The sequence below is a fragment of the Mycetomoellerius zeteki genome, unplaced genomic scaffold (assembly GCF_001594055.1).
Source record: "Mycetomoellerius zeteki isolate Tzet28-1 unplaced genomic scaffold, Tzet1.0 scaffold182, whole genome shotgun sequence".
NCBI classification, from domain to species: domain Eukaryota; kingdom Metazoa; phylum Arthropoda; class Insecta; order Hymenoptera; family Formicidae; genus Mycetomoellerius; species Mycetomoellerius zeteki.
Genome location: NW_017256778.1, coordinates 1,050,496 through 1,067,581, shown reverse-complemented (window position 1 = coordinate 1,067,581; position 17,086 = coordinate 1,050,496). Strand labels below are relative to the sequence as shown.

Below are 17,086 nucleotides of genomic sequence, written 5' to 3'. Positions count from 1 at the left end.
CCCATACAGCACAGAAACATTTCAGAAAGATCTCCGAAATGTTTCAACTGAAAAAGTGAAATATTTCAGAAATGTTGCGAAATATTTCTGCAAGATCTCTGAAAGATCTCTGAAAGGTCAAAATGTCCGCGATTCTTCCACATGAAATCTTCCAGAAATATGTCTGAAAGGTCTGAAATATATCTGCAACCTTTCTGCAATATATGCGAAATGGTTTCAAATGTATTTCTAAAATCTTTCTGAAATACATTTGAAACCATTTCGCATATATTGCAGAAAGGTTGCAGATATATTTCAGACCTTTCAGACATATTTCTGGAAGATTTCATGTGGAAGAATCGCGGACATTTTGACCTTTCAGAGATCTTTCAGAGATCTTGCAGAAATATTTCGCAACATTTCTGAAATATTTCACTTTTTCAGTTGAAACATTTCGGAGATCTTTCTGAAATGTTTCTGTGCTGTATGGGGAAAAAGCGTTATCTGAGCTAGATTTTAGTGTTTAAATATTTTGAATTAATTTCCGAAATATTATTGAAATATTATGTATGTATTGTTTGAATATTAAAAGATTATTACTTGGCTCATAGCTCTTCTATTTTAGTATTATTAATTTATTATTTAAGCACTAAGATCCAACTCAGATTCGATAAGGCTTTTTCTTTGTTAAAAATTCTAAAGTTATGATAGTCAACGTATCTAAAATCATTAGAGAACACGTGCTAAAATGATCTTTCTTCAGGTGGACTGCAAGTATCAGGTAATCCACTCGAATGCGATTGCGAAATTGCATGGCTCAGTCTGTGGCTGCGCAGGTGGCTCAGAGAGTCCCGACAAATTCATACGGCATCGCAATCCGACGCCAGACAACTCAGGACTATAGCCGGCCGAGCTGTCTGCACGGAAACAACTCCGTCTTATTCCTCTGACAAGGTCTTGCTGACTCTGGGTACACCGCACACCGCTTGCCAAGCGTCCGCCCTCAGCTCGGGAAATTACGAACGACTGGCGACAGCCTGGTTAGCCTTCGTCAAATTCTTCATCCTCGTTTTCATCGCCAATTAACTACGAGTTTATATGTATTACGACATTTTTCCTTGGGCCTAGTCTTCGAAGTTCACAATGTGATCTTTTTTAATGTAAGATTTACCAATAAAGTAGTTAAATAATTACGGAGAAACGCTTTTTGTGTGTGTTATTTCTATAATTAATATCAAAAGATGGAAAAAATTTCTTCATAGAAAAGGAGAATGGGAGCGGAGAAAAAATAATTATAAAAATAAATGGTATTCCAAAAATTTATTTTTATTTACAAACGTAATTGTCATGATTTCTTTCGTGCTTTATACAGATGGCGAGGGTAAAAATACACAAGAATGGAAAAAAATTCTTAAAAAATAGGATAAAGATGTAGACAATAAGGTACTTGTGGGAAAATGCATGGAAGAAAAAATTCATAAAGAAGATAAAACTCGTTGACACGCGATGATAATACGTATACTTATGTTCGCAAATTGATGAACACTTTCAATAAAATTATTTTTCCTAAACTTCCTTGATTCTTTTTTTATTTTACAATTTCACGTACCGTAAATAATTACTTCGTTATTGCTCTTTATTTTTACACGGGCGGCGCTTGTGTGTGTTGTAAGCAACCCTCGACATTTTCTGGCCAGTCACAAACATTCTCGTTAGGATTAAAGACCAAATTCACAGGACAGGGCATGTGATGCTTGCGTTCGCCTTCGCACATATAGTACATTGTGCAGTCATTCTTGTCTGCATGATAAGATATATGATTGTCTTCTTCGTCGCACAGTACTTCATTTGCTGCAAAATTTATTTTCACAATCAATTTTTCAATCATTTTTTTAGCTATCCTTTATCCATCTTTAGAGAAAATTTGGTACTTTTTATTGTTAATTAATTATTGTATGTTTTTACATATACATTAATTTACATGACAAGAACGTTATTCTTTTTATAAGATTTATACAATACATTATAGCTGCGTTCGATTTGGGCACTTATGTGTTGTAAGCTTCTGTCTTTCTTCCACGAGAAAAGGATAGAATGAGCTTACAGCGCGTGAGCACTCAAATCGAACGCAGGCTGTATATATCAATTTACTTACGATCCTTAGTAGTGTATTTTCCATTTCTTGAGGTACTTTCGTAAGGACCATCGTATTCGAGCTTGATCTTATAGTCTTGCAGCTCCTTCTTCATTGCTTTGATCAGCGGATACTTTCCTGCTCCGCAAGATCCTCTAAAGTCATCCATGTCAACTGACCAGATCATCACACCTCCAAAGCCTTCTTCTTTAAGCCAAGTCATCTATAAAAGAATATAACTTAAAGAATGTGTGCGTGAACATGAGATGCGTATAATAATTAATGTCTAAAGAATAATATTAAATATTCTTTCTAAAAGGTTCAGAGATATACAATTAAAAATGTATACCTTATTAATAAGACTTCTTTCATCGTCGAATCCGACCCATTGATCATCTCTATACGCAAATGGTACTTGCTGCTCACTATCCCATACTAGAGTTGTATTGTCTTCGTTTAAAAAGCTGCAAACCTATTTATGGAACATTCATTTAGATTTAATTGAACAACATAAACAATGTAAACATTATGTCAAATAATAGAAAAATTTTCTTATTTTCGAATCCGATTTTCGATCGAAACGGAGCTTGGTGCTTAATAATATAATACATATTTTCTATACGTAAATACATTTTTTGGTTCTAAAATAAACTACGCGCTATTCGGACTTAAAACGCGATGTGTTATGAACTAAATCGGAAATAACATTTACGAATATTATAGTTTGCGCCTCTCTCGAATATTAATCGTCAATTTAATAATGCTAATAAGTATCTTAAATAAATGTCGCCGAAAATTAGCTCGCTTAAGAGTATTATAAAAAAGTAATACCTCATAGTAAGACAGAAATCCGGATTCGTTGGTGAAATTTCCCGCCACTCCACCACCAGATGCTGGTGCACCAATGTCGAATTTATCCTTGTCGACCAGCGTAAAGGATCTACCATACGTTGGCATTCCGATCATGAGCTTTTCCTTAGGCGCTCCTTGCTTCACCCATTCTCGTGCGCTGTAATCCTGAAAATCAAGTAGAGAAAATTTCATAATAGCTCAATAAAATCGACTTTAAGCATGTGGATACTTTTATTTACCACTGTCAATTTTTTCTGATAGCTAGTAGCACTTTCTAAGGGATACAATGGACTGTTGTGACCGACTTGTCTCTCCCATTGGCCATGGAAATCGTATGCCATCACATTAATGAAGTCCAGATACTTAGATATTTCAGGAACGTCGTACCTAAAAAATAAAGTCAAAATCATCTAGTAAAGCTAAATATCCCTGGTAGAAATGTAGTTTTTCTAGACTCTATTCAGTTACTATCTAATATTACTGTATTCTCATTAGTTGTACCAATACTGAGTAGGAAATGGACAGGATAGAGTTTTATTCTGTCCATTTCATGAGCAGTTGGCTTGCTTATTAATCAATTTAATATCCATTATTTGTTGTGTTTCTATTCAGTAAATGGATTCAGATTTTACGCAACTTTTGTATGCAGTAACTGCAAACAAAGTGTTACATCCTGATTAGGATCCTAAGTAGTTTTCCTTGTAACTGCTCAAAAAATGCGTGAAATTTCTACCAGGGATTCTCATATTCATTATAGAATAAAAAACTCTACTCTTAACTTATGCGTTACTTATTGTATTGAATTTATGTAATTTTTATGTTAATTGCAACATCTGTGAAATTTACCCTGCGGCAATAGCTTCAAAACTGGCAGGCACTGCAGCTGACAAGATTAACTTCGGTTGGCCGGAGCTCTTTGCTTCGCCCTCGAAAGCCAATCTAAGTTCCTTCAAAAGATTAACGTAGGCCGTTCGATCATCGGCTCCTCTATTAAAAAAATATTTCAGATTATATAGATATACGTTATATATCTAAAATTTATATTAAGTAAATGAAACCTTGGGTATTCCCAGTCAACATCTAATCCGTCGAATTTATATTCTCGCAAGAAATCGATAGCTTCATAGACGAATTGGTTCATCCGAAATGTGTTACTGGTAAGTTCCTTGAAGGGCGTCGAGCCGAATGCCCAACCTCCGATCGCAAGAAGAATCTAAAAATATTGTAGTGAAACAGAAGAATCTGTTACTTTAATAACGCAATCAAAATTTGTTGAATTTTTAAACAAAACAATTTGATAATAAATACTTTAATGTCTGGATTCTTATCACGAAGCGCGATCAGTCTTTTATACATTTCAGCATCTTTATCACTTCCTTCGGTAAGTAGATGATCCTTCAAAGTAGCAAATGCGTATATCACGTGAGTGCAGAGAGTTGAATCAATGTCTTCCGGACTGAATCGTCCCATTCCTGGCCTTTTGTGCGACCAATTTGTCAGGTAACAAATAGTTTGCGCCTCTCTCTCTATCAATTTTAAAAAAGGTTTTCATTATAATGCGATTAATCTCTGACTAAAATTCTTGGCAGATATAATCTTTCGATAGAAAATAAATATATATGTCCGTCATACATCGAGGAATATTTTATGTAAGATATAAGGATAGAAGAATATAATTTTAAAATTTTATAATTATAGCAATTAGATTTGAAAAGATTACCATGGATCGGAGTGTTAATCACAAGTGTGGTCTTCTGAGGCTTCTTCGATTTGTTTAGCACTTCCGAAACAGAAATCTTGTAAGGCTCCGGTTTCTTTACGATCGTTTCTGTAATGGTGGTGGCAACCGCCGTCCAGTCAACATCTTTGGCGTTGGAACCTCGCGAAATACCCCTAAGTTCCTCCCTCATCGCACCGATTAAAGGATATCGAACATTTCCACCGCAAACAGTGCCATTAAAGTCATCCATGTCTACCGTCCATATCATCGCTCCTCCGTAACCTTTGCTCTTCAACCAGTGCATTTTATTCCTGACGGACCTTTCATCGTCGAAACCAACCCATTGATCGTTGTACACCAAATAAGGTACCTTCATCTCGTCATCCCAAACGTAGGCAGCACCGTTATGCAGCATCTCGCAAATCTGACATTAGAGAATGATTTAAATTTCATCCGTGACTTTACGGATTTATTTTGATTAAAAAAGGATTTTTATTCCATGATAACAAATTTGTGATAATTCCTAATTGTGTAGTGGTGCAGTAATTACAAATATATATTGCAATTTATATGTAAAACACACACACAAGTAAAATAAAGAATCCTATTTTCAATTAAAGCGGATTTTATAATATTCATATACAAATTTTTGCAAACATATTTTTTAATTTTATAAATTTCATATAAATTTTTTTTCTATAAATAGAATTCTTTCTCTCACTTGATTATTATAGTATTTATTTTTACCGATTTAACTTCTACTCTTATATAATTGTTTATATATAAAAGATTAACTAAAAAAATTTTAGTTGCGCTAACAAAGTAGGAAATAAGATAATGTTGAAACTGTTAATTTCAGTACTCGAGATAGTTTCAAATTTGTTTTCTCGCTCCTCTGCAAAAGCGGATACAGTACCTCGTAATATGCGAGAAAACCAGACTCCTTTGTGTATTCGCCCGCCTTTCCGCCACCACTAGCTGGAGCGTGTACACGGAAGTTGGCAGAATTTGAAAGGGTAAAGGATCGGCCGTACGTAGGCATGCCTATGATTAATTTTTCTTTAGGTGCACCCATCTTGACCCACATAGTAGCCGCATTGTCAACGCTCAATTGTTTCTGCCATTCCGAATCCAATGACGAGGAGTATAACGGAGCGTTGTGACCAGCTTCTCTTTCCCATTTCCCGTGGAAATCATAGGCCATGAGGTTGATGAAGTCCAGATAACTAAATGGATGAAATAATACATTTTTAATCGTGTATTATGATTGAGGTACGATAAATGTAGATAAAGCGAATGCGTTACACTTTCAACTTAAGGAACACCACCCTTGAGGCCTAAAAATGATATCTAACTTTGGCAATTTTTTGCAGTAAATTAATAAAGTTAGTCAAAAATCGTTTCGAAGGGCTTTAATATATCAACTTTCGAGAGTACAAAAAAATTTTTTTTTAATTTTTATCTCACAAAATGGCGGCGTTATATTAATAGCATTGAGCTTCCTTTTTTGGTGAGTGCATATGCGGTGTTTTGTACACCTTTGGACTTGGAACAAAAATCCATAGGATTTTCTTTTCTACCTACTTAAAGCTAGTGAAGTACGTAGGATTTTTTCAAAATATTGATTTTTGTAAAAATGGTCAATGTTTGAAAAAAAAAGTACGATTTTCGACCAAAAATTTCCATCTTTAAATGTTAATAACAAAAAAGTTTTCAATATATCACAAAAAAATTCTATGTACTTCACTAGATTAAACATCTGAGAGTAATCTGTGCAAATTTCAAGTGAACCGATTAAGAATTGTAAAAGTTATTGCGTGTACCGACTTCGAAAACCTCGTTTTGAGAAAAACGCGTTTAAAGTTTTCAAAACTGACTTTTCGCTTATAAAATTATATATATAAATTGGAATTGTGTCTTTTGGGCTGCAATGCCTGCGCCATACACTTTATAAGTAGCAACATCTATCTGCCAAAACCTATTTCTTTGAAAATTTGGAGTTTCCTTTTATCTGCGGAGCTCTACTGCGTGATATCCGCCACTTGGAGCAGACTCAACGGTGAGGTGAGGAGATGCAAGATTTTGGTTCTAACGGGATTATACAGTTGAGATACCGACTTAAAACTATTGAAGTATTATCCTAAAGAGTATAAACTGTAAATTTAAGCAAAAAAAATTGTCGATCTTTTAAAACCTCAAAGATGGTGTCCCCCCTTAAAATCATGTGCCAAAAAAGATAAAATTAGCTAACATAAATTATTTTTGTCTAAAGAAGAATCTAAAAAAATTTGTCTAATTCTACTATAAAATTTTACTATAAAATAATACTAAAATATTATACATATATATGTATTTATTTTGCATAACGGTATGTAAAATTAAGGAATACTTAAGTATGTTGTCTGATACTTATGTTAGTTTTATATTAATTTAATAACTCGATCTCTATATTGTGTGTGTGTAATGTCTGTAATTATTTCTTAAGAACAAGATTGTTTAATTTATTACTTATCCTTGCTTTTTATTCTTTTCTTTATACCTAGCAACTGCCGGTACGTCGTATCCACTTTTAACGTTGTCAGGTCCAACTGGTACCGCAGCGGTTAGCAGAAGACGCGGTTTCTTCCTTTCTTGCGCCTCTGCTTCGAAAGCCTCTCGCAGCTCTGTAAGAAAATAATGAAATGTGAATTCAAGCTGCAATGATAGACATATGTGACGTATGCGCGCACAAAGAGTGGAAATGTCAAGTGCTGCGTCGCACATTGAACTCATGTAGTCCTGCGGAAGATAAAACAATAGGCAATAATCCACCGCCTTATCAAGATTGACGTTCATCTGACATTTCCAGTCTCGGATATTTCGCATTGTTATTACTCTTTCAGAGGCGAGTCTTTACCCTTCAACAAGAGGACATAATTTTTCTTATCGTCTCCACCCTTCGGATATTCCCAGTCGATGTCAAGGCCATCGAAGTCCCTATCTCGCAGATATGGTATAGCGCTGTAGATGAAGGTCTGCCGGGCGTATCTCGTCGAAGACACATCTTTGAACTTCTGCGTCCCGAAGGACCAACCGCCTACAGATGGAATGGAAAATGATGTCATAGTTTTATTTAAATTTGCGTAAATTTTAAAGCTAGATTGTTAAAAAATCATTAACGCCGTTCGCGTTAATTATTTGCTTTAATAATTTAATTTTAATCTTCAAATGAATAATGGAGACGACGTAAAGGATTATTAAACACACTTACCGATCGCAAGCAGGACTTTCAAGGATGGATTGGCTTTCTTAAGATTTACCACCCTCTCGTACAAACCGATCTTGCCGTCCTTCGTTTCATCATTCGATTCGAAACTGGTTAATTTGTTCTTCTTCAGCCATCCGAAGGCGAAGATAACGTGGGTGCAAAGATCAGGTTGAATGTCCTCCGGCAGAAACTTGCCGATCTTCGTCCGATACTGGGACCAATTCGTATAATAGCATACGAGCTACAGGCGAGAGAATATAAAATTAGCATAGAATGTAACTAAAATGTTTTTTATCTTATTATATATATATATACATATATATAACATTATTAAAATTACAATTAAATTTAAAAAATATATAATAATGATATTATATTTTTCAAAGTATTTTTAAAACTTTGTATAAAATTTTATATTAATTGCGACAGTATATGAATAATATCAAAACAAAAATAGAATGTATTATTTTAAATTCTTCTATACTAAAAAAATCAGAGAATAAGATCTTTGATTAACTCCAAGTAGTAAATTGACTCAACCTATCAAACAAATCACTTCGAGATACGCATCTCAAAGAAATCTTATACTCCAACGATAATAACTAATTATTTTTTTCCGAACATCGACTTTCAATTGAACAATTTCAAGACTCGTAATTTGAGAAAAAGTAATTAACCGAATGATACAAAGATAGCCATTTGAGGGAATAATTTGAATTTTACGCTCTGATAAGATTTATCATCGACATGAGCTCATCAAATTCTATGATACTCACCTTGTAATCGTTCGTCCTGCCAGGCTGAAGCTCGTTGTCCGTGTTCTTCGTGTTCTTATTGCTGACACGATTTCGCGTGACCTTGAACCTGTTGACACTGGCTGAGACCTCCTGATCGTTTGAGATTGACGGGGCGGAAGTAGTCGGCCTGCGGAATCTCTTTCTCGCGCCTGACGATACATATACAATCGCCGGATAATTACGTAAAATCGCTCCGATTCTTCCTATGGCGATTACGCAACGCGTGCACGAATGTGCATTTCAGCATTGCGTAAGATTTCGCGCTTACACGCATACGACACGAAACTTCGAAAGGCAGGTGCCTTTCACCCGTTAGAATTGATTACTCTGGAACAGTTTTGCATACATGATGCAATATCAACGACGACGATAAGAGAGCCCTTTTGCGCTTTTTAGGATATTGTATAATATGAACTTGCATAACCGGAAGACCACGTTTTCTCGTGCAACTAATATAAGTGCTCTTGATAGCTCGTCCACCATCTGCGCTTGTCGATCACTTTAGCCGACGAAAAAAATTTATGTAATCGAAATGGCGGTGGTGAAATTATTAACCGTCATGCTATTGATGATTAAATATTTTATATGAAAGAATGCATTATGTTATTGATCAAACGTCAATAACATGAATCATCGATAGAGCCTCAACGACGGCATCGATTCTTGCTTGCTTTAAAAGTGCAAATTGTCACGATTTCCAGACCGATTACGAAAGTAAACGATGAGAATTAATGAAATCACGAAAGCAGAAATCATGGAGTACCTTCGGCGTGTTGAAGGAGGCCTAGAAGCAGTACCGCGAAGACGAACAGCAGCCTCCAAGTAGTTCTGCTGGCCGACACCTGAAAAGAAAGCAAAAACGGAGATAAGTACAAGAAATTCAATAAGTTTAATATACTTATGTTAACGTATAACTTCAGGGCTGCGTTCCGTTTCACGCATGATGTGCATAATGCATCATTTATCCTTGTTTAACATTCGGTGAATAACAAGGATAAAAGATGCATCATGTGCATCATGTGTGAAACGGAACGCAACCCTAATCATAAATTTTGTTAAAAAAATTTCCGAGGGGATAACCACTAGCTGAAATATTGTCCCGCAGATTACATAGATTTCATATGATTACAAATAATTTTTTTCACTATATATGAAGTAATTTGGTAAAATATACGATTTTATTTAATATTATACAATGATTTCTCGTGGTTGCATATGTAATTATCGGATTATACAAAGATTTCATATGAATTTTATAATGATTTCGAGGATTCTGTCCCACAATTACATTAAGTAGTTACTTCCTCGAAAATTTCCATATAAAATTAATTGTATCAATTTTACGTAGTTATACCTATATAATTATGGCTTCTGTATTCTCTCAAGTAGCACACAGCGCTTACAAAGCGTTAACAAAGCGCTAAAAAAGGCGCATATAATCGTTTTTTTTAGCGCTTTACGACCGCTGCTATGCTACTTCGGCTGTATTAAGTCATAATTTTTTTCCAGAAATTCTGTCTGTTTATGAAAATAAAATTACGAAATGTTTAGCCTAATTGTTTTATTTCTTAAGAAAATGTTAATAAAAAATTCAGAGTCCTATTAAATAGATAATTCTTTAGTTCATTCCTTTTACTCCAGTACCAAGTAAATACATTTGAAAAGTGTTTGCATAACTTTATACTTCTTCTCTCTGCCGCACAATATTATTCATGCACAATAAGGTTAAAGACCCCGAGATATGGTTCGCTAGGATTGGTTCATATCGTATTATTCACGTTGGCATGACTGGAAGGGAGAGAAATTTAGAATAGAGCGCATTCTCTCGTTAGTATCTGCGATGTCTAAATAAATAAAGGCAACAGCGAAAGTCATTCATGGTTCTGACAATCAATTACTAAGCGATTGTGTGTGTTCTACAATAACGACGACAAGGATCACCAATCTCTCCATTGCAAAACAATGTATCGATGATCAAATCGCGTAGGAGTATAAATGAACTGACTGCAAACTTCTTTCGCGGATAATTTGAAATTATGACAGAATTGAAAGCACTGCAAACGATTTAAGAGTAACGATAATATATTTCATACTTCCACACTTTTCTTCTTACAACACAGTTAGGTACTTTTTAATCGTATTTTTCAATTTTACATCCAGATTTCATAATGCAATTATAATTTGTTCTATTAGCACGGATTAAAAACGCTTGACCGACTGTTGTGGGTTTACAAGCCTACTTTTTGTTAATATTTTATAACACACATAAATTATATCCAAGGCGATGCTAATATAACGACGATACTTATTCGGCCGCAGTGACATCGAGAAAGGATTATCCAACAGTTTTCGTTGGCATTCGAGAAATGCGAAAGTAGTTTGCGGTTTAAACAATTGCCAAGCAAATAGTTACATATACTCAATAATTTTATTGAATAAAAAATGGATAAGTGAGTATAATCAGCGAGAAAATATTCAAGAAAATAATTATGCGTATATATTCTATCTAAAATTACATATATTTTACCTAAAATCCACGGAGAGAAGATAATAATTTCGAAACTTTCCGGGCATATCTTATAGAATGCATCGCCTTAATGACTGAATAATTTCTATGATTTTTACTGTGAATGAAAGTTACCAGTCGTTAAATGATGTTAAAAATATTTTAACGTTAATATTCAACATTGTACACTTTACTTATGTTGCATTTAAGATAAAATACTTGGAATTTAAAAGCGTATTGGAATAATTATCTCCAATACATGCTCACTGAAACAATGCAATGGTTCGTTCGCACGCTAATCGCGTTTTCACTCTTGGCTCGCGTGAGATCAAGATGGAAGTCACGCTTCATCGCGTTTTTTCGCAGGATAGATCCGCGCCGGGATAAAATACCGTGGAGCTCGTCGTCCTCGCTCGTATTAATTATTATTGCAAACAGCAAGAAAGTCGGCGGACTGAGCGAGCCTCCTCTTTTCGAGGCCATGGCCGACCGGGACGAACGGATCTTTTCCAACTCTGTATTCCAGCCACGAGCCTGGAAAGTTCTTAACCTCGTGAACCCCCCGTCAGAGAACCGCAGAGATTGTCGTTGAATATCATTATACGACACACGCGACTTAATGATATTCAGCGCGGAGCGCGATCCTCGCTTTTATGTTAAATCGAGCCGTTGGTCCGATGTACCAAAGTGAAGTGAAACTTTTCTTCCCTGCGTTCCGCAAAGTAGCTGTTCCGCGTTATGCGGTTTATCGTAAATGATTTTATTGGGGACGAACGAGAAGCTGTGTGGCAATGTTTTTGCCGTTTATAAATTGCTCATGTCATTTGGAATTTCCATTTGCGTCTTTCTTCAATTTTAAGATGCAACTCGATTAAGTCTAAAATCTAGACGAAATATTCCGCACGACTACGCGAGAGATCGTCACCTCCTCGAGATATTTACAAGATTTTTAATTCGCACCTCGCGACATCGACGATAAAGAGAAAACGCAATTATGCCTTTAATCTTTCTATTCCGATTTCACTTTGCATGAAAATTTGCATTATACGAACAGAACTGGATTGTTCATATTGTTAAAGATGTTTCATAAATCGTTATGATACGAGAAACAGTAAATAAATTAAATTTATTATATAGATATAGGATTTTATTACAAAATTACCAATTAAAATATCCTCTTTATTTATAATAATTTTTTTTAATAAAGAAGATAAGGAAATATTTTATTTAACTGGTGAAAGTTTAGAAATGCTTTATCTTTAATAATCCATAGTTTCAAAATGATTGAACATTAAATTGACCAAAAGTCAATCAACAAATTAATTAAAAGATTTTGTTAAAATATTACTTTTTATTTAATTATCTTTGTAATTATGATTGAACTTTATTTCTAAGATACTATGTACATTTCATACGTGTTTCTTGGCATCATTAATCTTGTATGTCATTATAAATGCGAGCGAACAAGAACCCGCGATCCACATTCGCTTCACTCGTACTTCCTCGCCGCATACAATAGCATCATCGAACGAAAAATTACCTGTGCCCGCCCCCTTTCTCATCTTTTTTTCGCTTCATTGCCCATTGTTGGCCCGTGTATTATCACCGAACAAAATGCGCTCACTCGCTTTTAACGTGAGAGCGACTCCACGTTATACTTCTGGATTGACAATGATTAGCTCGGTTATTAATTAACCATATGCGTGACGAAGATTAACGTCGCGCGTCTAGCATTAGGAAGAGGCGTTCCTCGCGCATCTAGCGCAATTTACACACAGTACACTTTAGTACAGCTCGTGCGATTCATGCATTTTAACTGCAGTCGTTGTTGCAACTAGCGATGAATAGTGATGGGTTCAAGTCACTTCTAATATATGACGAAAATTTTGAATTATCAATTTTTCTTTATCAATTTCATTTTACTTAGGCCCTTTTTCCGGAGATTAGCGCAAATAAACAAGAAATTGATGTTGCTTACATTAGTTAAATATGAACGTGTTTCGATTGTCCTGTGGTGGTGAAAATGATATAATCTATGGAAAAAGGGCATAAATGATTTAAAATCATATTTAAAATCAATTAATGAGATTTTTACCAGACTGTTCCCATTTGTGGTATAATAAAAAAGTAACAAGTTATTTTAATTTTTATCAAAATTAAGATTTAATTAGGCCTTTATTCCGTCCATCCCCTCAACAACATTTTTGAATAATATTGAACAAAATGACTCGAAGTTTTTGAAATGATTCCAAGCATCTCAAAGCCATCGCCAGTTGCAACTCTCTCGTTGCATCGTCTCGTCGCTGCATTGCGTCGTCGTGTCGTCGTCGATGTCTGGTTGACTAGCTGGCTGGCTATGCACGTCCATTCGCGTGGAGAGAGCGAGAGATTTCTATGCCGGACTTTTAGAACGAGCGGCGGCTCCTATTGCCACGGTGCACGACTCCCTCGTATTATATAGCCAGTCAAGTATCCGTGACTTGGCAGGATGATAATTTCCAACGTTCCCCTTACTCGTCTACCCGCGTGCGCGCATTTGCTGTACGCCAGCGGATGCAAGGCAATCCGATGTAAATCTTAAAGGATATGCCCGAGATGTTTAAATCGTAGTATCGAGTTTCTTCGACCTCTTCTTAAGAGAGGATGGGACAACGCGGGCGTGAATGTTCATGAGATTCTTATTAGGTTCATCGGGAATAGAAATGTATTTTCAAGTCCTTGTTAGATTTTTTTTTACGATAAAAGTATATTTTAGGTGTTTTATGTGTAGAGAAATTTAAACAAAATATGAAATATAATTCGTTTGTCGCATCTTTGCGACAAATGAATTGAATTTCATATAAATTTGAAATGTATATTTACGAAGAGTGAACACACGGGATCAGTATTATTAAATATCACTGGTAACTAATAAAATAAAGCATAATAAATTACGAAGAATATCTATTCTTTCGATTATAATATGTATTTAACGTCATGTATTATCAGCTTTAAAGGTAACTATTAATCTAAATTTTTATTTAATCCTGTTTCTTTCCTTCTTACAATTTAATTCTTTTCTATTTTTATGACAAAGTTAAGTTTATGTGTTTTCTTATCTTTTATCTGAAAGTTTTTTTTGCATGATATTGCTTTCTTATTTTTTTACGATAGATTTGTTTACACAATTTTAACATATTATTGTTGTCAGAAAATATTTTTATGATAAATTAATATAAATTATATATTTTTTAATATTAATCGCATTATTGTAATAATTATAAGAATTTAGTATTAAATTATTATATTATTATTATTAAATTTTTTAAAATATTTTTTCTCGTTTTATAAAAAATATTATTTGCAATAAATTACAACTAGTTAATTAAATATAGAAATTATTAATTTTGTCAAAAATGATAATAGATATTAAATGAAAGATAAAAGACAAACAGCTTTTGACACATTGACATCTACTACTTTGATTCTTTTACATTATTACATAAGTAGAAACAATTCAATCCCAGTAGGAATTACGGAAAAATATTAATTAAATATTGTTATGAATTAAACATAATTATGGTTCATAAATTATGCAATTTATTTTAATAAATAGGATACAATTTTAAGTCATGCTATAGATGACACATAAATATAAGCAATCATCATATTTTTTCGTATAAGCTTACTCATACTCCACATTATCCCGCACATCTATTTAAAAGTTAATTATTCTAACATTTCACCTTCGACATAAACAGTTTTATTTTCTTTTAAAGCAATAGTGATCATAAAAGCGCAATTTTACAACTTGCCGTTTAAGTAGAATAAATGGTATCTTTATTCACTCCTTGGTCAATTTGTTATAAAAAAATAATGTTTAAACTATACATATATTTTAAAATTCGTTTTCGCTTCTTCTTATTAATATATTCTAATTCTCACAGCGGTAATTACCCATCACAATTAGGAATACATTTAATAAGATATAAATTAGGCAATCTCTCGATTTGAGAGATCAAGCTTAAATATCATTTCGTCACGCATCACAGTCTGATAAAAGACGGAACAGGTAATTCTTCTACTAGGTGTTCGATGATAATAAAAGTTTCAAACGCAAGTATGTGCTAAACTCATTTGAGTTCAATGTGCACTAATAATTTCAAACACACTAATTAAATTTTAGTAGTTACAATTAAGAAGTTATATAAAATTAATGATTGGTATATTTCTACATATCAAAAATATAATTTAAAAAAAAGAAGAATATGTATAATAATATAAAGAATACATGTGTGTTTTTTTAAACAATTACAATAACGTCATTATTTATTACGTCTACATTTATGACTGACTTTATAGCACAATTTAAATATTGCTTTTTGTTTATAATATATTTTATAAATCAGTCAGACATTTTTTTATTATAAAATAAAATTATTATATAATTTCTGTTCACAAATAGTTATATATTGTAAATATGTAAACATGATTTTGGATGGACTATTTGCAATTGTAAAACTGTGACGAGATCGACGTAAAGCAAACTTTCGTGTACAAAAGATTGAAATACACCATCTAGAATTAATACCGGATTCAATCCCCGTTATTCATCGATTAGTATCTGAGATTATTGTGAAAACCGGTGAAGTCCGCATTGAATCGTCCTCGTTCCATCTGGGTTCGTTTGAGATTTGATGCGCTGATCACAGGATGTAGACGCGGGTCCTGTTGCTCGATTTTGTGGCAGATTCTAGATCAGCGGAACCGTCCATCCGTGAAAATTTCACTGACGTCTCTTTGTTTTTATACGCGGTTTTACGTACGTACATAAGTGCGTACGCAGTTCGGGATTTTCGAAAGTTACTCGTCGTAAAGGTATGACCCGTCTAATTGTTGATTCATCACCAACGAGAGAAATCGATTCTCAGCGTCGCCTATTAAGAGGGAAATGCAATTATGCTGACGATTATGTACCGCGACCACAATGCGCGTTTTCCCTTTTGCCTGTCTCGCAGATGACAAAAACTAGCGTATTATTGCTGTTATTTTACCGTCTGTATATCTACAATTTTCATTACAATAAAACGCGTTTGTGTAATTAATTAAGTGGTGTCAATTAAATAAAAGTAGTAAAGAAATTATAGTTTTAACGATTAATAATGTGATGATAATAGTTTGCGATCTAAAATCGATTTCCATTACAATTAGCTAATTAAACACGTAGTGTTGCGTTCTGTTAAACATCGTGTTGCAACATAAGAATTATATTTATTTGTTTGATTAAAGTATCAAAGTATTATGTTAAAAATTAGGTAATCCAGAATTTGACGCGTGAGTCATAAGATTTTGTGCGCAATAATGGAAGCTGCGAAATACCGTTGAGATGCAATGAATCCATTTCTACCGGTTTGTGCTGTGTTAGGCTTTCTTTTCAACCATGCCATGCTGCCTCGTTACATTTACCTGGTTTACACTCGAGCGCTCTCATTCAGTTAGCTTTGCATACTCTTAAGTGATCAATGCCCTTAACGATCGTACTGTAAATTTTATGTGACCTACTTAACATTTTGAATATTCTTCCCACGGTTCTAATCGCAGTTTCAAGTAAAATATCTGATACAACTATTTAACGTATTGTGTGTATTTTTAACAAATCAAATCTGTAAACTAAAATTATTCACGTATAATCTAATGATTAAAATAATTAAAAAGAAGAAAATAGTACAGAAAATACTATATTTTCATAAATAAAGTCTAATTTGAACTTTTAAAATTAATTTAAGAACTTGATTTTAATAAACAATTTTAATAAACATAATTTATATACTAATTTATATAATCCATTTGTTTTAAAAATCACATGTGTCAT

At 33.9% G+C, this 17,086-nt stretch overlaps 2 protein-coding genes across 2 annotated transcripts in view; one reads left to right on the top strand and one right to left on the bottom strand.

Moving 5' to 3' along the window:
- LOC108721772 (chaoptin) overlaps positions 1–1,171 on the top strand; it is a 7,696-nt gene extending 6,525 nt beyond the window's left edge. The window contains exon 10 of the mRNA XM_018446520.1: positions 743–1,171. Coding sequence (XP_018302022.1) covers positions 743–1,065 — 323 coding nt within the window. The 3' untranslated portion in view covers positions 1,066–1,171. The remainder of the gene's footprint in view (positions 1–742) is intronic.
- Positions 1,172–1,604: 433 nt separating this feature from the next.
- Cht7 (chitinase 7) overlaps positions 1,605–17,086 on the bottom strand; it is a 28,099-nt gene continuing 12,617 nt past the window's right edge. Inside the window, exons 2-16 of the mRNA XM_018446521.1 lie at positions 9,493–9,571; positions 8,709–8,878; positions 7,936–8,173; positions 7,582–7,761; positions 7,225–7,348; positions 5,602–5,911; positions 4,686–5,109; positions 4,274–4,491; positions 4,024–4,178; positions 3,812–3,952; positions 3,205–3,352; positions 2,945–3,130; positions 2,463–2,585; positions 2,135–2,336; positions 1,605–1,830 (exon numbers count right to left, since the gene is read on the bottom strand). Of these exons, the coding sequence (XP_018302023.1) occupies positions 1,622–1,830; positions 2,135–2,336; positions 2,463–2,585; positions 2,945–3,130; positions 3,205–3,352; positions 3,812–3,952; positions 4,024–4,178; positions 4,274–4,491; positions 4,686–5,109; positions 5,602–5,911; positions 7,225–7,348; positions 7,582–7,761; positions 7,936–8,173; positions 8,709–8,878; positions 9,493–9,571 (2,907 nt within the window). The 3' untranslated portion in view covers positions 1,605–1,621. The remainder of the gene's footprint in view (positions 1,831–2,134; positions 2,337–2,462; positions 2,586–2,944; positions 3,131–3,204; positions 3,353–3,811; positions 3,953–4,023; positions 4,179–4,273; positions 4,492–4,685; positions 5,110–5,601; positions 5,912–7,224; positions 7,349–7,581; positions 7,762–7,935; positions 8,174–8,708; positions 8,879–9,492; positions 9,572–17,086) is intronic.